We start from the raw sequence: 26,463 nt of genomic DNA, 5'->3' as shown, positions 1-26,463 counted from the left end.
AAAAACAAAATTAATGACCAAAAACGGAGACAACCCTCCAAAAACTAATGAGAAAGATGTAAGTTTTGGTGTTGCGCAACGAAGACGAGACTAGACGAGACTAGTACCTCGAGACCTCAACGAGACTGAACGAGATTTGAGGTTATACGAGACTAGACGAGACTCGTGATTCAAGACCTCAGCGAGACCAGGACTAGGCTAGACTCGAGACTGAACGAGACTAGACGAGACCTAAACGAGACCTCAACGAAACTAGATGAGGCTCGAGACTAAACGAGACTAGACGAGACCACAACAAAACTAGACAGGACTCGAAACTCGAGACCTCAGCGAGACCAGGACTAGGCTAGACTCGAGACTAAACGAGACAGGACGAGACTTGAGTTTTTATGAGATTCGAGGCCACAACGAGACTAGACGAGACTAGACGAGACTAGACGGGCCTCGAGACCTCCACGAGACCCCAACGAGACTTCAAAAAACCAATAATTTATTAAAATTTAAAGAAAAAATCAGCAAGTGGTAGTAGTATTCATTGATCTCACAGAAGTAATCGGCGGAATCATATTTTTGTTCTTCTTAAAAATCGGATGCGTCAAATAGAAATAGCACGAGACGACGTTGACTCGACAATCCAAAAGAAGCGGTCGGGCGATAAGGATGTATGAGTAATATTGCCAACCGATAAGACTTGCCGCCTGAAAATTATCAATTTTTATTAAAATTTTTCAAATTTCTAGCCCACCGACAAAATCTGCGCAAAAAACGCCGGGATCATAATTATAAACATGGTAACTGTCAGCGTGGTTTCCGCTTTCGTACGGTGGAATGGGCGGGAACTGGTGCTTCTGGAAATGAAGTGGATTTACGGGCGTAAATCGACACGGGAACAAAACTTACAACAATTTGCGTCTCCTCAACTTTGCCATCATTAATACTGTAGAAGAGACGATTGAAAACACAATTAATGTAGAGAATATCAAGTGGGCGAGGTTGAGTTTTTTCTGAAAGTAATAAAATGAAAATGGGAATTTTTTGGGATGGCTGTGTAGATCAAAAATAGGGCTACATTTTTGTAGTTGACAGCTTTTTGATAGTTATTCACGCTTTCGAGATATGCGCCTTTAAAGACTAACCGAGAGAAGTGGGGACGCAGAGGAACAAGAGCGTCTGACTTCTCTGCGTCTCTCCTCTCTCTTTTCTACTTTTTTCATCTACAGTCTTCAAAGCTTGGTATCTCAAAATTCAGTAGAGTTATAAAAAAGTTGTCAACTACAAAAATGTAGATTAAAAATGGCTCTTCATTTTAGTAGTTGACAATTTTTTAATGGCTCCGACCACTTTTGAGATATGCGCCTTTAAATTTAGGAGGTATTTATCCCAGTTGCTCATCTAAAAAGCGATGTATCTAAAAGGATATTAGTTTTATCGAAAAACGAAAAACTACAAAGTGTAGATAGAATCTAGTCCTTTAGTTTTACAAAAAGAGCTCTCAAAATTGTTCGAAATTGCATTTTTTTGGGCGAAAATTGATAAGGAAACTCGATTTAATATTAAAAATCACAGTTTTTTAAAATCAAAAATTCCAATGAAAATCTGTGAAAATCGCTCAAAAACTTTTTGGTGGCCAAACTTTTTTAGTTTGCATTTCTAGGCCACGGAAAGAAAACACAAAGATAGAATTGATTGGACATTTTATGATATTGCTGATTTTCTAACAGTTAGAAATTATCGAAACAAATTAAAATTATGATTTTCCAGTAGATCTTAAATAGGGCTACATTTTTGTAGTTGACAACTTTTTGATAGCTATTCAGGCTTTTGAGATACAACGCTCCAAAGGTTGGCAGTGGGAGAGCGAGAGACGCAGAGAAGACAGGCACTCTAGCTTCTCTGCGTCTCCTCCTCAGCAGGTAATCTTTGAAAGTGCATATCTCCAAAACGTGAAGAGCTATCAAAAAACTGTCAATTTGAAAAATGTAGCTCTAGATCTCATCTACATTTTTGTAGTTGACAGTTTTTTGTTAGCTCTTCACCCTAGTGATATTTGCGCCTTTAAAGTTAGGGAGTGAGAGAGGGAGAGCGAGCAGAGAAGACATACACTCTAGCTTCTCTGCGTCTCGTTTCAAAACTCACATTCTGATAAACAAAACTCGACGAAATGGAAATGGCGCCCTCTTGTAACGGCACATCAAACTGCATACACACCACATTACTAACAACATGTGGAAATGACGCAACCGAGCTGAGGACGTAGGCAGCGGGTGTCCAAAACAAAAATGAGACGGTGCATAACTGGTAAAGCTTATAGATAGGTTAAAATAGAAAACATAATTAAAGTGTTGGTTGTGATTAGTACCTGATTATGGTTGCGTGGGTTGAACAGGATAAGTACCCGCATGAAGCAGAATAATACAGTGAAAAGTTGAGACGTATAGAATGTAAAATATAGGGAAGAGACTACAAAGGGCGCAAAATTTCCAGGCTCCAAAGAAACACAAAACGAGGTTAAAATAGACGTCCCGGGTACTCGAACCAACAAAAAATCGGCTACAGTATTCGCAGTGTTCCAGCATTGCATAAGAAGGAAGGACTTGAACACGAATGGATGTATACCATGTGGGGATGAGTTACTTGTCTCATTTTTATAGAATATGAGCATTTTGATAGTACAATAAAGGGATGGGAAAAAGTAGATAGCTGTGACTACAGTGATTACTGTATAGAAGTCGAAACTATACTGAAACTGTTTGAATTCCGGAAAATTTAGCAGGTTTTGATAGGCGTGAGGGTTGTGGTAGGTAGCGGAGGACATTGCTTCAGAAATGAGTCAATATATCATAAAACTTCATATAAAATATGTCATGTTCACGCTTCAGATAGCCAAGACAAGGGGGAGGGAGCTCTGACTTGGACGAGGGGACAAGTTGTCTTCTTTTCACTTTTCAGAACGGAAATTACACAATATAATGAGATTCTGAGAATACAATGATCTTCTGAAAAATTGCGGAGTCTATGCCACAAACTGCTTTCAGATTGAAGAGAAAATTTGAGTCGCTACGCAGTGAAATGAAGTTTTATTTTAGTTGTTCAAGATTGTAATGGGTGATCAGAAATCTGAAGATCTAGGTGCGTCATTTATAAAAACTTTTAAAAAATTCAGCCAAGTGTAAAGACACCAAACATGCGATAACCTGAAAAACAAAGAAAACGCTGCTTCGTTGGTTTACTGAAAATCTGTCAGCTTTGCAAGTGCGCCCCAACGCTAAAAATTGTAAAAACTATCACAAAACTATATTAGTTTTGTAGATCAAAAATTGGGCTTCATTTTTGTAAGAGAGACACAGAGAAGCTAGAGTGTATGTCTTCTCTGCGCGCTCACTCTCCGCCCCCAACTTCAAACCGTCATATCTCAAAAGCGTGAATAGATATCAAAAAGTTTCCAACTGCAAAAATAATCTTCACAAAATTCTACACATTTTTGTAGTTGACCACTTTTTGATAGCTAGTCATCCTTTTGAGATACGCTGCTTTGAAAGTTACACCGTCTTCCCTCTCGCTTCTGATCTTTAAAGGTGCGTATCTCAAAAGCGTGAATAGCTATCAAAAAGTTGTCTACTGCAAAAATGTAGCCCTAGATTTGATCTACACATTAAGTATAAAATCGATGTTCTGGGACAACATATTGGATCGTGACGGGATGTCAAAGTTGGACAATATTTTTGAGTCACATGGTCTCGATCATCTGCTTTTCTAGAAATGTCTTTGTTAATTTCCGTTGTAAAACACAAGATTAGAAAAACACAAAGTCTGAAATTGGAACCGGTGGACTGAACTCAAGTACCAGGGAAAACGGATTGCGGTGGAGCGTGATTGCAACATGTTTCAAAAACCTGTGCTTCTGCGCTCTACCGTAATTTCCAAATAGTTCGGTAGAGCGCGTTTCCAACGGTTACTACTCATCAGATAGACATCAATGAGCAATATCTTACACAAAGTCGCATGTATCATTTTCACACCTGGCTGATTTTAAGTTTTTTTTTTAAAATAAATGACGCACTTTTAGATTTCTGCTCATAACAAATGTTACTGATGTATACATTGATGTCATAGCACTATTATTGACACCGTAACCCATTTTAGGCTGAGATGTTGCAACCACGCTCCACCGCAATCCGTTTTCTCCAGTACTTGAGGTCAGTACACCAGTTCCAACTTTGTGTTTTTCTAACCAATTTTTTGTGCTTTATAACGGAAATTAAAAAAAGATATCTCTAGAAAAACAAATGATCGAGACCACGTGAATCAAAAATACTGTCCACCTTTGACATCACGTCACAACCCAATATGTTGTCCCAGAACATTAATTTTACACTTAATGTGTAGACCATATCCAGAGCTACACTTTTGTAGTTGACAACTTTTTGATAGCTATTCACGCTTTTGAGATACGCACCTTTAAAGATCAGAAGCGAGAGAGAGAAGACGCAGAGAAGCGAGAGTGTCCGCATATCTGCGTCTCTCTCCGACCGGTGTGACTTTCAAAGCAGTGTATCTCAAAAGTGGGAAGAGCTATTAAAAATCTTCCAACAACAAAAATGTGTAGAATTTTGTGAAGATTAATTTTGTAGTTGACAACTTTTTGGTAGCAATTCACCCTGCTGAGATATGCGCCTTACAGTTCGAAGCGACAGAAGAAGAGCGCGCAGAGAAGACAGGCACTCTAGCTTCTCTGCGTCTCTCGTCTTCTCTCACCTCCAATCCACAATCTTTGAGAGGTCATATCTCAAAACCTAGAAGCGCTATCAAAAAGTTGTCAACTACAAAAATGTTGGCCTATTTTTGATCTACACAATCAATATAATTTGTGAGACTTTTTACAATTTTTGGCAGTAGGGCACACTTGCAAAGTTGATCGATTTTCAGTTTTCATATTCATGATCATTTATTGTTACTGTCACATTTCCCTGCCACAGATTTCTTAAAAATCGGATGAGTAAAATAAAAGTAACAAGACACGAAATGAGCACGGGCGTCCAGACAAACACATCTCAAAAGGAAGAGATATGGATACAAGTCATATGAAAATATATCGACAATCGATAAAACAGCTGGCATGACGACTGGAAGAAGAATCAGAATCATGGTGGCTGTCAACGTTTTTTCAGCTTTCGAATTGTACTTTTGGTGGAGATCCGAGCTCCTGAAACAAAACATTAAAAATTATATATTTTTAAGTATATTTTTATGAGAAAACCACATACATTTTCCGTTTTTGCTGTAATTTTGCAAACATCAGAATTGTGGTGATTAGGATGAGGATGATCATAGCATTGGTGCATACCACATAGATTATTGCGTAGGTTGGCTGGAAAATTGAAAATTGAATTATTGGACTATGTAGATCACAACGAGTTCTTCATTTTTGTAGTTGGAAATTTTTTGATAGCTACTCACGCTTGCGAGATACAACACTTTGAAAGTAACATGAGAAAGAAGCAGAAAGGCAGACACTCTAGCTTCTCTGCGTCTCCTTTCTTGCCTTCTCACTACCCACGTTTAAAGGCGCATATCTCAAAAGTGGGCGGAGTTATCAAATAATTGTCAACTATAAAAATATAGCTCTAGTTTTAATCTTTATTTTTGTAATTGACAACTTTTTGATAGCACTTCACGCTTTTGAGATACGCACCTTTGAAGAACGACAGTGAAAGAACGAGACAGGGGAGACGCAGAGAAACGAGAGGGTCTGCCTGTCTGCGTCTCTCTCCGACCAGTGTAACTTTCAAAGCGTTGTATCTCAAAAGTGGGCGGAGCTATTAAAAAACTGTCAACTACAAAAACGTAGCCCTAGTTTTGATCTATACAGCCATTTTGTTTAAAAAACACTTACCATATCCCTCCTGCTCGCAGTAATCACAATACTACCAAATGGAAATGGTTCCCCCATTTGAAAACACGAACTTGTTGCAAGGAAGTGGGGGATTCCGAGTGAATGGCCGATGATTATGAGAAGTGGGCAGATGATGTCGAAGATTTTGGAGATGATCTGAAAAAAACGATACGAGTGGAAGGTTGAGGATACCGTTATGCTTGAAATGCCGAAGTGCTGGCCGATTTTTTTTGTTTTTGAGTTTCTAGTCCTCGAGATATTATTCTTAACTTTTTTCCTGATTTTTGTAATAGCGAAATAAATGAGAAGAAGTTGCGGGTTTTTAAGTACTATTATAGAAATGTCTATATTTTTTTCTAGACATTTAGACATCTATCCCTAAATCCCCCCTCTAAGGACAATTTTTTTCCAATTTTTTGACCTGCATGAAAAAAATCAACAAAACCACCACCAGACACATCAAAACCTCCCATTTTTGTTTCATAACGTTAGATCAGTTTTTAATAATAATAAAAAACGTCTCATAATGGACTCTAAGTCTAATTTCACTAAAGACCAACTTGATTCATCATAAAACAAAAATAATCTTCTTGATCTTTTATTCTATTGAACACACATCTTTCTGATATTCACGCTTGCAAAATAGACCGCTTGTTCGCATAGAGACGCAGAGAGACAGACACTCTAGCTTCTCTGCGTCTCACTCTTCATTCCTTCTCGCTGCTACTCTATCTTTAAAGCGCATATCTCAAAAGCATGAGTAGCTATCAAAAAGTTGTCAACTGCAAAATCAATCTTCACAAAATTCTACACATTTTGTTAGTTGACCACTTTTTGATAGCTACTCACAATTTCGAGATACACCGCTTTGAAAATTACACGTCGGAGAGAGACGCAGAGAGACAGACACTCTAGCTTCTCTGCGTCTTCTTCTCTCTCGCTCTTTCACTGCCAATCTTCAAAGGCGCATATCTCAAAAGCGTGAATAGCTATCAAAAAGTTGTCAACACCAAAAATGGAGAGCTTGAATTGATCTACGCAATGAATATAAATTTGATGTTCTGAGACCACATATAGGATCGTGACATGATGTCAAAGTTGGACAATTTTTTTTCTCAAAAATCGAGTATTTTGAAAACCAGTAGCTTTGACATTCCGTCACGACCCAATCTGTTATTCCCTAACAACAAATTTATATTCATTGTGTAGATCAACTCTAGCTCTCCATTTTTGTAGTTGACAACTTTTTGATAGCTATTCACGCCTTTGAGATATGCGCCTTTAAAGATAGAGTAGCAGAGAGGGGGTAATGGGAGACGCAAAGAAGCGAGAGTGTCTGTCTGTCTGCGCGCGCTTTCTCAGCCTCCAGCTTTGAAGGCGTATATCTCAAGAACGCGAATAGTTATCAAAAAACAGTTAACTACAAAAATAAAGATCTCGTTTTGATCTACACAATAAATATAAACTTTAACCTACTGAGACCACATATTGGGTCGTGACATGATGTCAAAGTTGGACAATAATATTTTTTCTCAAAAATCGAATATTTTGAAAATCAGTACTTGTTTCAAAACTCACATTCTGATTTGTTTGATCAGTTTTTAATAAAAACGTTTTACAATGATTCAAAATTTACTAAAAACCAACTAGATTCTATTGAACTCACATCTTTCTGATATTCAATAGAATACAACAGCAAAACTCGTTGGACACAAAACGCCAAAGTCAACAAATGAGACGTGTAAACGCATCCCGTGAACACCAACGACAGGATTTTCAGAGAGAGTTCCGGTTTTGACAGGGAGCAGTACGCGGTGAAGATTGATGTCAGGGGGATACGAACAACCAAGAAATCCAAAAGAACATGAAAATCATTCCATAGTTGCATAAGGAGGAATAGTCGGAACACATCTGCACGCAGCCCGTTTTTCATCGCATCGGAATTTCGATTTTTCAAATAAAAAATGCACATTTTGATAGTGATGGCAAAACAAAATGAACTATATGTCGCCGTGACAATAGTAAAAACCGACAGGACATTGAAAGTGTATTCGAAGTTATAGTACTCTGGAAGATTATCAATAGGGCGAAATCCATATACTGACATACTTGAGTATAGTGAGCGACTAGCAGAAATATATGTATATAGTGGCCACCAATTTCCAGGCTATTCATATATGAATAACCTGATTTAGTAGCAAAGCGAGTGATTTATGGCTTTGGGTTACCAGCGCAGGACACCAATAAACAAGGTGACCACTAGGTATGTTATGTATTTGAGACAATTTGATTTGGGGGGACATAATTTGTGAGTCAAAAACATGTGGTTTGTGTGGGGAGAAGGTGTTCGGGAGATGTTTGAGATGGAACAGTTTTTGTTATAAAACCAAAATTTTACAAGGGAACTACTAGAATTTGCTGAAAATTGGTTAAAATAGACCGAAATGGCCGTTGATGCTACGAAAAATACTGCCAGGAGAAAGTTTTGAGCTCATTTTTTGAGCTCCGGAGAAGGAATGAGCACAAGATTTTTGTGAACAACGTATTCAGGATGGTCCAAATTACCTATGAACCAATTTACTCCAAATTCTCAAACTTTTTTAAAAAGTAGTTCCCTTGTTAGACTACTGGGACGTCTTGCAACTACAGATAGCTTGAAGAAGCTCACCTGAATTTCCTGGGGGGACGTTTCGCAACTGATATAGATGTTTTGAAACTGGGACGTTTTGTAGCCAAACATTTTCTTTCCAGGACATTCTGCAACTCTAGATAGCCTAAAGGGGAAAATACCGGAAAATCTACGGATAATTTGGGTGGTTTGAAGCATGGGAATATGTGAACTTGGGACATTTTGCAACTGATATGGATGTTTTGTTACCAGGACGTTCTGCAACTCTAGGCATGTAGGTAAGACGCTGACTTCCCCCTTAATCTCTAGGACAGTCAATTTTCCAATGAGTGAACAAGGGACGTTATGAAACTGGGACGTTTGGCAATCGTACTGTGTGATCTGTGATGTTTGAGCGATTATAACTTTTTGAAAATGGAAAAAAATTTCCATCAATTTGAAATCTATAAGAAACTGCTACAAAACGTCTCAAAAAATGTGATTTTTGTCAAAAAAAAATTGTCCAACTTTGGCATCCCGTCACGACCCACTGTGTTGTCCATAAACATTAAATTTATATTCGTTGTGTAGATCAAACCTAGACCTCCATTTTTGTAGTTGAAAACTTTTTGATAGCTATCCACATTTTTGAGATATGCGCCTTTAAAGATAGAGTAGCAGAGAAGGGAAATGATAGACGCAGAGAAGCGAGAGTGTCTGTCTGTCTGCGCGCGCTCTCTCAGCCTCCAGCTTTGAACCTTCATATCTCAAAAGCGTGAATAGATATCAAAAAGTTATCAACTACAAAATCAATCTTCACAAAATTCTACACATTTTTGTAGTTGACAACTTTTTGATAGCTAGTCATCCGTTTGAGATACGCTGCTTTGAAAGTTACACCGGTCGAAGAGAGACGCAGACATGCAGACACTCTCGCTTCTGATCTTTAAAGGTGTGTATCTCAAAAGCGTGAATAGCTATCAAAAAGTTGTCAACTACAAAAATGTAGCCCTGGATTTGATCTACACAACAAACATAAATTTTAATTAGCGCTCGAAACGGGGCGTCCCAGATTTTTTCAGGTCATTTTGGAAAACAGTCAATTTTTGTCGGGGAGTAGTCAAACTTTCACAGAGCCTGAAGACATAGTTGAGGATGCGATTTCCAAAGTTTCAAGAATATAGGTTCATTTTTAACCGTTTTATGACGATTCGGGACGCGCGGGACGGGGACGCGGGACGTCCCACCGCGTCCCATTTCAAGCCCTAATTTTAATGTTCTCGAACAACATATTGGGTCTTGACGCGATGTCAAAGTTGGACAATACATGGTCTCGATGATCTTTTTTTGTTGAATACCGAGTATTGTCTTTTTTACGTTATCCAGAACCTTCTAATCCAAAAAGTGTTCCAAAATATGTGTACATGGGAGGAGAAGCCAACTAGATTATCCTCTCCCCACCAATCTACTAAAAATAATCGCGATGGGAGGCTTTTCGCTCCTCTCTTCCCCTCTCAAAGCTTAGATTTTCAGATTTTGCATAATCCCCCCTTCACTTCTTCATCAATATCAATTCTTTTCCTCTTCGTCTCCACTCAATATATTATTGAAAGGTAAAAGCTCACAAAAAATGTAAATTCGGACGGAATCTTCTTCAAGTGCATCCCTTCCAATTTCCTTTGCATTTCCCCCCTTTTTTTCTATTTTTCATATATATCTTTTTCAGAAATAGTGCACATTAGAGACGGAAAGTGTCAGATTCACCACGTCAATTCTTTTTTTTTCGTTTGAAAATGAGATGAGAGGGAGACGTCATTTTTCTGCGGTCAGATTACTGGGGAAAACATTTTACTTTTTTATTTCAACTTTTCCACTTAAATTCCTTTAAAAATGGAGTTTTTAATTATTTTCTAGTTTCGATAACTTGTCATGAAGCCAATTTTTAGGGCGCCCGGCAAGTCAAATTTATGATTTTTGTGTAGATCAAAAATAGTGCTTCATTTTTTCAGTTGACAACTTTTTGACAGCTATTTAACCCTTAAAGATACATGGCTTTAAAGATTGAGTAGCAGAGAGAGGGAGAGACGCAGAGAAGCTAGAGTGTCTGACAGTCTGCGTCTCCTTCTCTCGCTCTCTCACTGCTTATCTTCAAAGCCGCATATCTCGAAAGCGTGAAGAGCTATCAAAAAGTTTTCAACTACAAAAACTTAGGCTAGATTTGATTTATAAGATAAACATAAATTATTAAAATTCGTAATTCCTAATTACGCCAAGACATTTTGTCAAACTTACCCATTCCAAATTCTCAAGAACCTATTCGGAAGCGTCCAAATCATAATTATTTTTTGAAAAATTCTCTATAATGAAAATTGTACATTGGGACAGTGTCTGGAAGCTATTTTCAGACACCCCAATTGATTTTGTACTAATTTCATTAAAAACAATGTTATAATGGGGTATTATACATATTTTTTCTTATTGACCAACGGTTAAAAAAAATATTTTTCACATATTTCGGACTCTGACAACTGCGCTCCACCGAAATCACCTTAAACATTGTCGATTTGTCTCTGCGCCTCTTAGTTTCATTAGAGCGCAGTTGTAAAAACCATACTTGTAAACCGGGCCAACACGGGCCGGCGCGTAACTCGCGTCAAACTCAATATTATCAGCTCAAAAATAAATCAAAATGTAGATCTCGATGAGCTCTACGTCTTTGATATAATACGGGCCGGATGGCTATTTGTTAATGTGCCGCGGGCCATGATAGAAAGATTTTTTGGCCATTTTCGCGTTTTTTGGCACTTTTTCCCGGCCCGCTTCACATTAACGAATAGCCATCCGACCCGTATTATATCAAAGACGTAGAGCTCATCGAGATCTATACTTCGGTATATTTTTGTCGGCCCGTTTCGGCCCGGTTTGCAAGTATGGTAAAAACCGTGCTGCGCTCATACATACCTAACCATGTCGAAAAATGTAAAAAACAGGTAAAAATTTTTTTACACCAAGGCTTAACTGAGATTTGTAAAAAGTAATTTCTCGACACATTTTACATGTCATGAATAACCACATGAAAGATTTCAATGATATATCCACCTCCTCCTTCTCCCGTTCTCCATGTACTCGCTTCTTCTCCTTCTTCTTCTCTTAACTAATCTCCATCATCTCCATCCGATCATATCCAGTGTCTACTCTACATCCATCTCCTCTTTTCAATTTTGTTTACACCTCTTCTCCTCCCCCAACACACCAATCTTCTTCAGAATGACATTAACATTTTTGTTAGTTTCAGATTTCCGCGCGCGTCACAAACGCCGTTTTTTTTTTCGAAAGCTCTTCTAAAAGTTCGTCATACTGCTATGAACGAAACAATTATTCTCGAGGATTAGTTGTTGTTTGTTTGGCATTGTGATAGAAGGTGGATCTCTTTTCTCTGTGAAACACGTGGTGGATATTAAAGTTCACACAGATAGGAGGTTTCAATGAATGTCACACGGAGTAGTGGATGACGGTGGAATTGACTTGGTGTCCCACTAGACAACATTTCAGAACTAATCCATTTGTTGTTCAAAATATTGGCATATTTAAGGGGGAACGAGGTCTTTGGGCTCTCATACATATCAGGTCTGGAAAGATTCACTTGTGATTTTGGATCCCCTGGCTCACAGAATACCGCATCTATTTTTTCCAGTCAACGCATTAATTGTTGATGCAACTAGAACTATTTTGTGCTATTGTTTGTAACCCCAATTTCAACTCTTAGTTGCAAAGTGACCAGGTGCAAATTTTTTTTTGTTAAAAAATGTCTATTCACCATAGTTCCCAACACAGGAATAGCAGTTCTTATGTTCGAAAAATGCGATTTTTGACATAAAAAACCCAACTTTGACATCACGTCACGACCCAATATATTGTCCCAAAACATTAAATCTATACTCATTATGTAGATCAAACCTAGACCTCCATTTTTGTAGTTGACAACTTTTTGATAGCTATTCACGCTTTTGAGATATGCTCCTTTAAAGATAGAGAGATGAGAGAGGGCGCAGAGAAGCGAGAGCGTCTGCCTGTCTGCGTCTCTCTGTGTAACCTTTAAAACGTTGTATCTCAAAAGCGTGAATAGCCATCAAAAAGTTTTCAACTACAAAAATAAAGTACTATTTGAGATCTACTTGAATGTTATAATTTCAAATTGTTTCGATAAACTCTGACATCGAGACGCAGACTGTCAGACGCTCTAGCTTCTCTGCGCCCTCTAAATCTCCTACCTCCGACAAAGCTAACTTTACAGCCGCGTATCTCAAAGGCGTGAGATGATATCAGGGAGTTGTCAACTATAGAAACGAAGCTCTAAGTTTGATCCACCCAAAAATCACAAATTTAAAACTGTGATGGTTTGAGATCATCTGTGACTCAAGCTCTAAATTTACTCTTGCTGTCGGATTGTGCCAGAGTTGTGCTCTATTCTCTACAGATTTTAGTTTTTCGACACACTTTTTGCTTTAATTTGATATTCCGCTAACAAGTGCAAGCTAACCAAATTTACGTGGGGAACACTAAGACTCTTGCAGGTGTCTCCCATTTCTGAATTCTCCAATTTTGCACCCACTATGAGAATCCCTTTGATGGTTTTGTCTAGTCCGTCTAAGTAGCATTTTGTGCTCGTTCTCTTTTTAAGTTTAGTCCAATAAAAGGGGGGTACAACTATTCCTAAATAAGAGATTTTTTGATATGAATCGATTTTGAAATTCAGGGAAAAAGAAAATCCGTTTGAAGCGAGTTATACCCTAAAAGTGCCAAAAATTGCTCATTTTCATAGAAAATTTCCTGTGTTCATTTTTCGAATATTTCCTTCAAAAATTAAAAAAATGTTGTTTTATTAGCTCGACACAGTTCTCCACCGAAACCCCTTTCAATTTTTCTCTGAGTCTCTCACTTTCACAATTCCCTTCGGTTTCGGTAGAGCGCGGTTGTAAGAAGCGTACCGTGCTAAATGAGCGATTTTTGACACTCTGAGGTCTTATACCCGCTTCAAATGAATTTTCAGACCCAGCTCCAAGAGGATTTTATCTTTTCCCTGACTTCCTGAATCGATTCATATCAAAAAGTCTTAAAGTTTGGAAAATGATCCCCCTCGCTCTCAAAAGCTTATCTGACTCATATTTTGTGGAAATTTTCAAAAGTCATGTCTCCCGAATCATGTTCTCCCAAAAAATGTCACGTCACACACACCCCAAAACAAAACATGCTCTGCAATCTTTTCGGGAAGGTGTCTAATATGGACATAAGCCGTCCGCCTCTCTCTCTCTCTCCTCACCGCTTTATGACGCACTTCGTAGTGGACACGAAGATTTGATTATAATCCTTCCAGTCCCCCCCCTTTCATCGTCGTCGTCGTCGTTTTCCCCCCGCCACGAAGCTCCGCCCCTCCCAGTATCCCCCCAAGATTTTTGACGAGGAGGAGGAGGCAACCTTTTGCGTGGATCCGGAGGAGAAGAATGATCTGGAAAAAGAGAAAAAATTGTCTTTTTGATTTTGAGTCGCTACTCACCGAATTCCGTTTTGGTTATAGATACGTAGTGTATTGTTTTCAGACTTTGTTCCTTTATTAGCCTGAGTATCGAAAATTTGAGTCGCTACTCAGCGAATTCTGTTTTTGCCATTTTGTGTTTTTGACCCAAAAAAACTTTTTTTTTGAAAGTTTCCTCCTTTTTTATAGTTTTCACTGCCCGGAATTCATCAATTTCTCTTTAACTAATTAATTAATTAATTAATTTTCTCTGACGGATAATTGGCGCCAAAATTCAAAATTCAACATTTTTTCGAATTTTTTTCCCAAAACTGTCAAACTTCCAACTATGATTCAGAATTGGAAGAAATTCTGAAAAATCACCAAAAATATTCACATTTTCGATGAAAAATTGAAAAAATGTCAAAAATATTTCAAAAAACCGTGGCCGTTTTCTCACTGTCTAAACATTGTTTTTAATGATATTTCGTGTTTTCTGAATATCGGTGACCGTGTGGCCTAGAAATTCCTCACAGGATTTCTCGGTCACATCCAAAAATTTATTGCCTCAAAACTTATTAGCTCTGCACAGTTCTAACAAACGCGCTCCACCGAAATGCCTTTGAAAAATGTCTATTTTTCTCTGAGTCTCTCAATTTCGCACACAATTTTCTTCGTTTTCAGTAGAGCGCGGTTGTAAGAAGCGTGCCGTGCTAAAAAGTTTTTTTTTTCGAAATTTCAAACTCCTTTTCTGATATTCTTTTTTGATGTTCTTTTTTGAAACCGATAATTTGTTGGCCGTGGCCTAAGAAAGGCCTCGATAAAAAATTTTCGGCCACTAATGACCTAGATTTTCCTCTTCCACCTCCTCGCTCCATTTTTTCTTCTCTCCGTCTCTCAATTTCTCACACTCTCTTTCTCATTTCCAGCCCCGCCCTCCTTCCCCCCATTCAATTCTACTCAGCTATGAAGTGAGATGCGCATTCTGTCGGCATTCTTCGCAGTGCTCTTCACCTTCATCAACCCGACAATGATAGTGAACGTGATCTCGCAAATGGAGGCGTTCCTACACATGAATTCTCAACTGCCAGACCATCTTCGATTCCTCGCTATCGACATGCTCGTTTCTCATCTCAAATCGACGGATCACCGGATAAAAGCTTACGTTTATGGATGCGGTGAGTTGGTTTTTGTGGTTTTGATACATTACGGCTCTCAAACCGTCTATAAATTTTGTCATAGGTAGTTTCGACTACGGGGAATTCATTTTTGCCATCAAAACCTGCTGAATTTCTCTGCGAGCCGAGTTATGAGCTCTCAAACTTTTCATATGGTTAAGTTTTCACCACCGCATGGTTCCATATGTGTTCCCCAACGGTTCACCTGTGCTCGTCCGATTTGGAAATCCTTAACCATATGAAAAGTTTAAGAGCTTATAACTCGGCTCACAGACACATTTACCCGGTTTTGACGACAGAAATGAACTCCCCGTAGTCGAAAGTACCAATGACCAAATTTATAGAAAGTCGCGTCTCCAAAGACTCGAGTTAAGCCGTGTGAAAACATTTTTCGAAAACTTTTTCCTCAAAAAATTGTTTCCAGTCATCCTGATTACCCTCCTACACGTCATGTTCACATGCCTATCGTTGTATGGGATCTACTCGTGTCGCGCCAAATTCATGAAACCGCTGATAGTGGATATTATAACGAGTTCGGTGAGTTTTCAGCAATCACGCCCTACCGCACACAAAATTCATTAGGGTCAAGTGGAATTCCGTCTTCCGCCTTCCGCCTAGACCTTATATCTCTACTCATTCTTTAACGAAAGCCAAAATCTGAAAATAGATTCATAATTCTTAGTCACTAAACTTCCACCTGGCTCAAAAAATTATCCAGGTTTTAAGCGCAAACTTTGACGAGCTATATCTCGGCTGAATCTTCCCCTATCGAAATTTTGAAAACAGATTCAGAATCCTCACATCTTTAGCTTTCCAGTCATCTAAATTTCGCGCAAAAAATTTCGACTCTAGTGAGTGCCAACCAGAGGAATTCCGGCTTCCACTTTCTGTCTAGAGGATATCACCTTAAAAATTGGTTCGCCCGCTGGAATTTGATGACAACATTTTTTGAGGTTTTTTGCATGGATTTTTACCAAAAAAAAACGAAATTTAACCATTTTATGGGCTCTTTACAACTAAATAAGGTTCAATTTTCCAGATCTTCCTGCTCCTTTTCGTCTTCTTCTCCCTATTCATGTACTGGCGTCTCAACACTCTCGGTTCCATCACTGAAAAAGAAACAACGAAACTGCAACTTCGAAATATGTACGTTGGCGTTGGCTTCCTTATTGCCTACGGTCTCTGGGCTATAATCACTTGTCTCGCTCATTCCGACACCAAAAAGTTACGAGCTGATTTCATGTATTGGATAGAAGAGGAGCGGATGTCGATGAGAAGTCGACACAATGTCTCTGTCGATAATCGATCGGATCGATCTTCCAAAGGATCGAAGGCCTCTCGAGCATCGAAAAGTTCGGCGAGAAGTGCGAAATCTGAAATCGGGACGAGCGCGAGTACGGAGAGGAAATCTCCGAGAGGAGAGGGATCTTCGTCGAAAGGGGACTATCAAAAGGTGTCCACAAACTCTTGTAATACTTCGATTTGCAAAAAAGTCTCCGTTACTAATGCTAGATTGTCGGTTCCTTTATAAAATTTGTGTTGGCTGTGTAGATCAAATCTAGGGCTACATTTTTGTAGTTGACAGTTTTTTGATAGCTATCCACGCTTTTGAGATATGCACCTTTAAAGACAGAGTAGCGGAGAGAAGGAGTGAGAATGAGAGGAGGGGAGACACAGAGAAGCGATAGTGTTTGCCTGTCTGCGTCTCTCTCTGCCCAGTGTAACTTTCAAGACCCGTATCTCAAAAGTGTGAAGAGCTATCAAAAAGTTGTCAACTACAAAAATAATCGTTATAAAATTTAACACATTTCGTTAGTTGACAACTTTTTGATAGCTACTCACCCTACTGAGATATGCGCCTTTAAAAGTTGACAGTGAGAGATCGAGAGAGGAGAAGACGCAGAGAAGCGAGAGTGTCTGCCTGTCTGCGTCTCGCCTTTCTCGCTCTCATCTTCAAATGCACATATCTCGCAAGTTTGAATAGCTATCAAAAAAATTCCAACTACAAAAATGAAGCCCGATTTTTGATCTACACAACCATTATAGTTTCAAAACCCTCTCACAGTTTCTAACGCAGTGGCACCGCTTCTAAACTCACTCAAGTCAAAACCGGTTCCTCTTCGTCCTTACCCGAATGTTTTTCCCCAATACTCCCCCATTTTATCTTTTCATTTTTTGTCCCCCTCCGCCGCTCATTCCTGCCCAAAACGTGTACCCTCAATATGTGTTCATCATGGTTTAATGAAATTTTAGCTTTAAAATTGTTTTCTAAAAACCGGAAGTTGAAGTTCTTCATGTCGGAAACAGACGTGAATCAACTACCCACACATATAGCAGCTTTGAAGAAAAGCAGAAGAAGATATAAAATGTGAAAAACTACCGATTAAAAGATGATTCGCTGATTTTCTCGATTATCCTGGCAGAGTTCTTGGTGTTCTTAGCCGAAGAATTTAAATCTGAAAATCATTCTGTGCTGCGTTTTAAGAAAATGTGTCATTTAGCTGAGTAGATCAAGACCTGAGTTTTTGTATTTACTCATGCTTTAATAAGCAGGGGTAGAGATAGAGACGCAGAGAAGCTAGCGCATCTGACTTCTCTCACTTACTCTCTCACCTCCTAATCTTTAAAGACGCGTATCTTTAAAACGTGAAGAGCTATTAAAAAGTTGTCAACTACAAAAGTGTAGATCACATTTAGAGCTACATTTTTGTAATTTACAGGTTTTTAACAGCTACTCTAGGTTTTTAGATATGAAGCTTTAAAGTTTGGGTACTAAGTAGCTAGAGATCTACGCACCTACTCTCATCTTTAAAGGAGCATTTGTAGCTCAAAAGTCTGAAAAGATATCAATAAACTATGAAAAAGTTGTCAACAAGGATGAAAGCTACACAAAAATAACAAATATGAAAAACGAAGAGACGCAGAGAAGCTAGAGCGTCTGACTTCTCTCACTTACTCTCTCACCTCCCTATCTTCAAAGGCGCGTATCTTTAAAGCGTGAATAGCTATCAAAAAGTTGTCAACTACCAATATACTGAGCTATCTTTGATCTACACAACCAAACCAAATTCAAGTTGTTATTTGTTTCAGATTTTTCTTTATTGAGTTTGACCATTCGACCAGCTTAAAGCACTTTTCTATCTGTCTCTAAATTCAAATTGAATATCTCAAACTCCACTATCTGAAAACTCCGAACATTTATTTGTATAGACACGGGTTATGGGTGTTCAAAGAATCTAACTAACTCTCTAGGGAACTACAAAATGAAAACGTAATGCAAAATTCAGCATAATGAACTTTTCTTTCAAACATCCAATTTCAGGTTTGAAAAATACGCAATGAGAAATAAAATACCTTAAAAACAACAAAAACAGTATGTTTCGACCACATAAAACAGTTTTCCAAAAAAAAAACAATTTATTATATCTCATCTGAAAATTACAATTTCTAGGCGGTCGCCAAGATATTTCGCGGCTAAAATGTTGCTTTTTGGCGGTTCGAGGGTGTGAAAAGTGTTTTGGATTGGAAATCGATTGGTATTCACAGTTTTTTGATATCTCTTCTTGTTTTTCCAGAAACCCTGAAAATGGGCTCCGCGACATTTCGAAACTCACGTTGGTTTCGCAACTACGACGTTTCGCAACCACAGCGCATTTATTATGAATTCATTTTTATCTGTGCATGGGAAGACCGCGCCGCACTCGCGCGGCGGCCACGCCCACTCCCATTTTAACGCTGCGTTCCATTTTTGAACACTGCCGCAAGAAATGGGCGTGGCCGCCGCGCGAGTGCGGCGCGGTCTTCCCATGCACAGATAAAAATGAATTCATAATACATAGCTGAAAATGTTGAGTGTACCAAAGGGACTGGGAACATATTTTGAATAGTCGAAAAAGTAATCTGACCCATTTTTTGGCAAAACCAGATTAAACTATTGCTAGTTTTACGGTTTCGAAACGTCCCAGTTGCGAAATGTCGCGGAGCCATTTATACCATACTTGCAAACCGGTCCGACACGGGCCGACACGGGCCGCCGCGTAACTCGCTTCAAATCGCAATCTAATGAGCTTAAAAATATACCAAAATGTAGATCTTGACGCGTTCTATCTCCGTGACCCACAACGGGCCCGGTGGCTATTTGTTATTGTGCCGCGGGCCGGGAAAAAGTGCCAAAAAACGCAAAAATGGCCAAAAAGCCATTCTAGCCCGGCCCGCGGCACTCTAGTGTTATTTCGCGCATTGTATATAGTGCACCAATCAACATTTCGAGACAATCAATGACTAAAAAGTGAACTTTTTGAATTAAGTGCGTTCAGCTCAAACCTATTAGCTCATAGTCCCCCCGCTTTCTGCTCTCTTATTTAGTCTGATCCATTTACTCTATAATTACACAAAGAGCCACTTGGGAGCCACTCGTCTACGATTTCCATCACTCCCTTCACTCCACCATAATGCGAAGCGTCGTCTGGCTGGAAATCGAGTCAACCACTCAAAAAGTTTGTGGTGTCATTTCAATTACCCTAAATTTGTTTTTGATCTACCTAATTCTTGCAAAGTCCCCGCCGAAACTAGGCGGCTACAAGTGGTTAATGCTGTATACTTATTTATTCGAGTGGGTTTATGCGTGTTTGAACATTTTTGTAGGACCGGTAAGTCTGGATTTTGTTTTCCAGAACCCAAATTTATTTTAGAGTATGCATAACTATAACTCAGTTTGTATGGTTTTTCAAGACATGAACAAGGTTTGGTTTGGTCATGGCGTCGCTGAGTTTCTAGTTGGTGAGTATTGGATATGGCCTAACTTTTTTCTTTTTCACATCCATAACTTTCCAGTAGTCTACTGTTCCTTCTTCGGATCTTCCATTGCAATCTTCGCGGTTCATTTTATATATCGATACGGAGCAGTCAATTTGTAAGTTTTACCTTAATTTGGCTATTGATCCTCTCTTTTTTTAACTGTTTAGGGATTTCCGCCAAAAATATTTATCTGGTGCGAAACAAGTGTTCCTCTACATCTCTCCGATAGCTTGTGGAGTATTCTGGGGACTCACTGTTTGGTATTTCATGTCAGAATCTCAAGTGACAACGGATTATTTAAGGTATGTATAGTATAACCTAGAAATCAAGAACTTTCTAATTGGTAGGGATCACATGATGCAAAAGTTTGGGCTGAAAATCGAGGAATGCGCATATATCGCTCTGTACTTTTGGCCAGTTGATAAGTCAGGAAATGTCTATCCGGAGCAAATGTCGTTTATAGGAGTTGTGATAATGTATATTGTTTTGGTAAGTCGAAAAAGTCAAGATATGTGGATGCAGGAGTTTCAGTATGACTCATCAACCGTTTCATCAATTTTGACGAATTCCGAACACTTTTGAAATTCCCGGGTAGAAGGCTAAGTTTCAGCTTTAAATACAGTACCTAGGCAATCTTGCGAGAACTCGGTCACCATCGAAATGTTCAGGCCACCATAATAACATCACTTTTGTCCAAATTGCAGCCAATTTAGGGTCCGTGAACCTCTGACAGTTTGGCATAATTGTTAGTCGCTGGCAAACTCTGTGAATTTACAACGGACATGCAACCTGAGGTGTCCAATATTATAGGTCATATTTGAAAACTCGCGCCTTTATACCGTATAACCTTTAACAGACCGGTACCAAATCACGTGCCATTTCGAAAAACTGACTCAAATTCAAAGTAGTTTTCATGATGACGCTGCATCTGATGCTAGATTCTTATTATTTTTAAAAATCGCCACTTACCAGGAAATAATTTGTGCGTACATATGCAATTTTTGTTAATTATTGTTATGACTAGTGTAATGACTGAAAAGTTGACGTCATTGGGATTCTGAATCTGTTCTCAGATTTTTGCCAAGTTCAACAAAAACAGAGATACAAGCGTTTTAATTTGACCAAGTATGCTTACACGCAACCGGAACTCGCATTAAACTCAATCTTATAAGCTGAAAATTATACCAAAATGTAGATCTCGACGAGTTCTATGCATATGACTTACTAAGAACCGGATGGATAATTGTTAACGTGCCGCGGGCAGGGATAGAATGGTTTTTGGCAATTTTTGGGGGTTTTCCCACTTTTTCTTGTCGCCCGGTTTGTTAACAAATAACCATCCGGCCCATAGTAGGTCACAGTCATAGAACTCACTGAGATCTACATTATGATATATTTTTCAGCTCATAAAACTTTGCGCGCCGGTGTCGGACCTGTTTCGGACCTATTTGCAAGTATTGACTCAATGGATTTTCTAGATGTACTATGGGTACGGTAGTAACTTGTAATTGGACACTATGGATTTTTATTTTTTCAACCCGCACGTTTTGACGTATAACATGTAACGTGACCTACGAAAAAGTTAAATATGAGGAAGAATGCCAAAAAACGCGAAAATGAGCAATAATTTGTGCGTACATGTGCAATTTTTGTTAATTGTTGGCATAACTTAAAAGTTGACGTCATTGGGATTCTGAATCTGTTCTCAGATTTTGGCCAAGTTCAACAAAAACTGAGATACAAGCGTTTTAATTTGGTCAAGTATGAGTACAAGCATACTGGTCAACCGGAACTCGCATAAAACTCAATCTTATGAGCTGAAAAATATACCAAAATGTAGATCTCGACGAGTTCTATGCATATGCCTTACTAAGAGCCGGATGGATAATTGTTAGCGTGCCGCGGGCAGGGATTGAATGGTTTTTTGACATTTTGGCACTTTTTTTCGACCCGCGGCTTCTTAACGAATAGCCATCCGGCCCGTAGTAGGTCACAGACATAGAACTCGCTGAGATCTACATTTTGATATATATTTCAGATCATAACATTGAGTTTTAAGTGAGTTACGCGCAGGACCGGTTTGCAAGTATGCATTTGAGAGCAGGCTTGACTAAAATCGCTGTATCTCGGATCGTACTAGCGCTAGAAAAATATTAAAACCTCATTCAGAGTCCTCACATTTTTTACTATCAGGGCGCGACCTTCTTCTGTGTCATCTATTTCGGCATCAATTGCTACCGTTGGATTTCCCGTAAACTTGGAAACATGGAAAACGTATCTCAAGCTGCTAAATCCCTGCAGGTCCAACTGTTCTACGCTCTCCTAATACAAGCAGCGATCCCCTGTTTGCTAATGTATCTCCCCGCTGCAATGATATTCACATGTCCCATGCTCAATATTGATTTGGATCTGAAATATCCATTTATTGGGGTCACAATTGCAATTTATCCTGTTATCGACCCGTTTCCAACTATTCTAATTATCAAAAGCTATCGAAGAGGATGTATTGATTTATTGACTTGTCGCAGGAAGAAAAATCAGATAGCCGTGGGTTACGGAATAGACTCGTTTGCAGGAGGAGGGAGAGGTGCAAGTGGTTCAAATACTCATAATCATATATTGACTTCTTTTTGAAAAACCGAATGAATATTTTATTTTTAGATGTTCACTGACGACAATTATTTTTTTGCAAAGGTACATATGAATAACCCTATAATTATAATCCGGGCCGGTCTCTTTTTGAGGTTTCTTATTTTGGTTTTACTTCGGTCTCCGAGTTGATGCGAAAAAAGGCAAAATGTTTAAAGGCGTATTGTGGTCAGTTATGATGTTTTCATATCATAATGTATGCGTTTCGGCGAGTTAATTTTCATACTTTAAGAATTTTTTGATTTGGTGCACAACCCGCTGAAAGCGAGCGCCTAGAAAAACACCAAAAACTACCCAAAATCACGTTAGAAATAGCAGCATACTGAAAAACACTCATAAGTCATTTTTTTTTCGTAGTCGAATTTCTAGGCCACGGCCCCCAATCTTCTTCGGCCATTTCATTGACCAAATTTTCCGGCGCTCGGGTTGTGATAAAAAAACACCAAATTTCTTATCTAGCGTCAAAGAAACATCGAGATTATTGGCGCATTTCTAAATTTCTGATCCTCACTTTTTTTCACCGACCAGCACTAAACTATCGTTGTTTTGTTCGAATGACTTTATTTGCTTTCTATACATAACTTTTGTTGCTTGTTCTAGTTTTGAATAGTTCACCCATTCTCGTCAACATTTTGTTTTTCTCGAAGAATATTACCAAAAAAGGGTTCCTTATGTGTTTTGACGTGGTAACGGCTGAGATTGAGCAGATAGCGGAGGTCAATTATGCATCAATCTAATATGTTGCAGAGATCAAATCCTAAAGTAATCAAATTTTACTTCAAAAATCATTGCACACCTACATACACCTCGTGCTTACTCAATTCTTGCTCAACATCATCGAAGAAGCGATCCAAAATATGGAAGACCCAATCTACAACCTCCCCGAATATTTAAACTTCCGCTATTCCTTCAATTTCGCTACTATTCTCGCAATAATCCCATTTATCTATATGACACCAACGATTTTGGTTATGTGGATGATAATAAGAACTTACTGGGGATTGAAGACACCACCAATGGATCGCCACATTTTTGCGTGCATCGTGTTGAATTTTATTTGTGTGAGTTGATTGTTTTATGAGTAAAATCTACCAGGGTTAAGCGGATGTCCGCTTCGGCCTTCCGCCTAGAGGATATCTGCTTGACCTTCAAGACCTTATTGACGAAATCCAAAATTTGAAAATAGATTCAGAATCCTCAGCTTTCTAGTCACTAAATTTCCACCTGGCTCAAAAATATTCTAAGCGCACGGTGTCAAACTTTGACGAGCCATATCTCGGCTCCTATCGAAATTTTGAGAACTAATTCAGAATCCTCACATCTTTTGCAAAAAGATTTGACAATGAGACCCTAGTGAGTACCAACCGCGGGATTCCGCCTACCGTCTTACGTCTATAGGATATCAGCTTGAAAAATTTGTTCGCCTACTCGAATTTACTGATATTTTTGAGGTTTTTTTGCAGCAAAGCTATCAGTTTTTAGGTCCTGGGGGTTTTCTTTGTTGCCGAAATCATTTTTGAATAGATCACCAGGATTTTTTTATAATGCCACCTAAACCGAGGCCGACCAGCCAAGGTCCGGTTTTAGAAACGGTGCGAGGCATAAGGCTCGCAACAGACAGATGTGAATGTGTTTTTCGAGTTGCTTTGCGTGCGCGTCGCGGTTTGTATCGCAAACTACGATTAAAAAACCTAAAATTGAATTTGGCACTCAGCCATCTCTTTTTTGGCGCCGTGCCAACCGTTGCGACGAATTTCGTTTCCGCGATCTTACGCCTTACGCCTTGCACTGCTGTGTGCACACTGTCGAAATTTTATGTAAAAGTTATATGACTGGAAAGATAAAGATGTTAGGATTCTGAATCAGTTTTCAAATTTTTTATAGGAAAAGGTTGAGCCGAGATACGACTCAACAAAGTTTGAAGCTGGGTGCTTATGACCTTTGAGCCAGGTGGAAGTTCGGTGAACAATCAGGGAAAATCATTATTTTCTACCAACCCAACCAGGAGCCCCCGTTTACCACAATCCCTCCTATAATTCTATTTTCCAGAGCCTCCTATTCTTCCTCTCCGACTATCTCCGTATCTCCCTGCCATCCACCGGTCTCCTCACATCCTGGTGTGCTACTATTGCCCCTAACCACTACTTCAAAGTGATCTACCTCCTCTCATTCTTCTTCAACTACTGTATCCTCATCCTTCCATTCCTCTTATCCCTAATCAGAGTAGTTATTTTGTTTCGACCACAGGATCATGTTCATGTAAGAGTTTACAAAAGCTATCATGATTTTCAGATTTTTTTCAGATCATACCAAAACTCATGATGATATGTCTCCCACTTCTTCTAATCATTCCGTTGGGTTGCACCGCATTCATGATTCCAGCTCTGGGTTACTGTAGAACGATGAAACACCCATTTAAGTTTGGTGCTGTTTATATCTACTATTACGGGGAGTGGTCTGGGGTAAGCCAGAGGCGCGGGAAACACAAAATTACACCAAATATCGCAAAAACTTTCAGTGGCGAAACTCCTACATCCATCTGATAATGTCAGTGGTGATGTGTATTTTAACTTTGTCGTGTACTGGATTGATGCTCTATAAGTTACGGGCTACTACGGCGGATAGTAATATGTACACCTTCACGACAGATTGCAGACAGATCATATAATTAATGTTTCAGCTCATCCTTTACTAAAAAGAGCTCCACCAGAGCTGAACGGTCATTAACTATAACTATAATTGCATCAATGATACCGTTTATTAACAACACAGCGTTGACGGTAAGCTCACACAAGCTCCGCCCCGAATTTCGAAATAATATCCAGATAATCTACCTAACCCTGCCTGAATATGTATACTACTTCATTATAATCCGCCCGTTTGGAAACGACATCGAGACTTGCATCTTACCGTGGATACTGTATTTAACTCACCCAATGTTCAAGAAGATGGGAATACCGTCTAGTGAGACATCGAGTGTCTCAGTTGTGAATCAGCAGAAAGTTAGTAGTGTTTGATTGGAGTTCTTTTGGTGTGATCTTCTTATCCACAGCGAATAAAGTTGTTTTTGTTACATCAAAATGCAATAAGTTGGTGGAAGCAACAAAAAAAACGCTGTTAGCATAAAGCAGTTAAAATCGAAATGTAGAATTTCTCTCGAGAAAATGGTAACGGTAGCCAAATTTTCGGATAACAGAAGCTGGTAACACAGATTTTTATATAAACTTTTTTCCCGATTTTTTCTCATTATTAAAAGAGGAATGAAGTTATATTTTTCAGACTATGATACTTCAGACCATTCTAAGAAACTGTCACATAGAGTCATATTTTGTCCATATGAATTCAAATTATTTTCCCGCGAAACCGGAAGTTCAGTGAAGCGCGTTTGCATACGACTTTGTAGGTTGCCTATTGAGTCACTACTCAGTCAAATTTCGTGCTTATAACGTGGACGAACGATAGGGAGTTAAATTCGCGCAAAATATATCGAATTCATCAAAAATAGGAAAAATACAAATTTTCAACACAGGAAAACAATTTTTGAATAATTTTTTTTGAATTTCGTTCTAATTTTACACAAATGTTTTTGGAGCGCAGTTGCTACATATGGAATTTCTACATATGACCCTGTGTGTCGTCATTGGAGCAATAATTCCTGTCTCCTGACTCAGCTTTGGTGGAAGAGATTTTCAATGCGGCCGTGTAGTCCTCTCGAACAAGATTTCCAATAAATTTTCTTAGTTTTTTCTATGTTTTTCTCGGTATTAATTGAAAAAAAACACGGAAATTTGGTTACACAGACCAAACATTGAATATGGTCAGTGTA

At 38.8% G+C, this 26,463-nt stretch overlaps 5 protein-coding genes across 5 annotated transcripts; 3 read left to right on the top strand and 2 right to left on the bottom strand.

Moving 5' to 3' along the window:
* Positions 1-512: 512 nt before the first annotated feature.
* On the bottom strand, positions 513-2,401 carry GCK72_016929 (uncharacterized protein; the record flags this gene model as incomplete). Its single annotated transcript, XM_053731778.1, has 4 exons — positions 513-698; positions 746-848; positions 901-1,004; positions 2,360-2,401. The coding sequence occupies 4 exons, from the start codon at positions 2,399-2,401 to the stop codon at positions 513-515; spliced, it is 435 nt and encodes a 144-aa protein (XP_053580691.1).
* A 2,540-nt stretch (positions 2,402-4,941) lies between these two features.
* On the bottom strand, positions 4,942-7,826 carry GCK72_016928 (uncharacterized protein; the record flags this gene model as incomplete). The annotated part of the gene is made up of 4 exons (XM_053731777.1): positions 4,942-5,203; positions 5,265-5,368; positions 5,894-6,049; positions 7,560-7,826. The coding sequence occupies 4 exons, from the start codon at positions 7,824-7,826 to the stop codon at positions 4,942-4,944; spliced, it is 789 nt and encodes a 262-aa protein (XP_053580690.1).
* Positions 7,827-14,989: 7,163 nt separating this feature from the next.
* GCK72_016927 (uncharacterized protein) lies at positions 14,990-16,722 on the top strand (the record flags this gene model as incomplete). Its single annotated transcript, XM_003104403.2, has 3 exons — positions 14,990-15,191; positions 15,616-15,728; positions 16,231-16,722. 3 exons carry the CDS (start codon positions 14,990-14,992, stop codon positions 16,720-16,722), a joined length of 807 nt encoding a protein of 268 aa, XP_003104451.1.
* Positions 16,723-19,642: 2,920 nt separating this feature from the next.
* GCK72_016926 (uncharacterized protein) lies at positions 19,643-22,622 on the top strand (the record flags this gene model as incomplete). Its single annotated transcript, XM_003104328.2, has 6 exons — positions 19,643-19,840; positions 19,883-19,970; positions 20,025-20,103; positions 20,156-20,290; positions 20,336-20,477; positions 22,182-22,622. The coding sequence occupies 6 exons, from the start codon at positions 19,643-19,645 to the stop codon at positions 22,620-22,622; spliced, it is 1,083 nt and encodes a 360-aa protein (XP_003104376.2).
* An 872-nt stretch (positions 22,623-23,494) lies between these two features.
* GCK72_016925 (uncharacterized protein) lies at positions 23,495-25,654 on the top strand (the record flags this gene model as incomplete). The annotated part of the gene is made up of 6 exons (XM_003104330.2): positions 23,495-23,698; positions 24,687-24,896; positions 24,941-25,099; positions 25,156-25,268; positions 25,318-25,417; positions 25,463-25,654. 6 exons carry the CDS (start codon positions 23,495-23,497, stop codon positions 25,652-25,654), a joined length of 978 nt encoding a protein of 325 aa, XP_003104378.2.
* Positions 25,655-26,463: the final 809 nt, after the last annotated feature.

This window comes from Caenorhabditis remanei, chromosome V, assembly GCF_010183535.1.
Source record: "Caenorhabditis remanei strain PX506 chromosome V, whole genome shotgun sequence".
NCBI lineage: Eukaryota > Metazoa > Nematoda > Chromadorea > Rhabditida > Rhabditidae > Caenorhabditis > Caenorhabditis remanei.
This window is presented reverse-complemented; position numbering and strand designations above follow the sequence as displayed.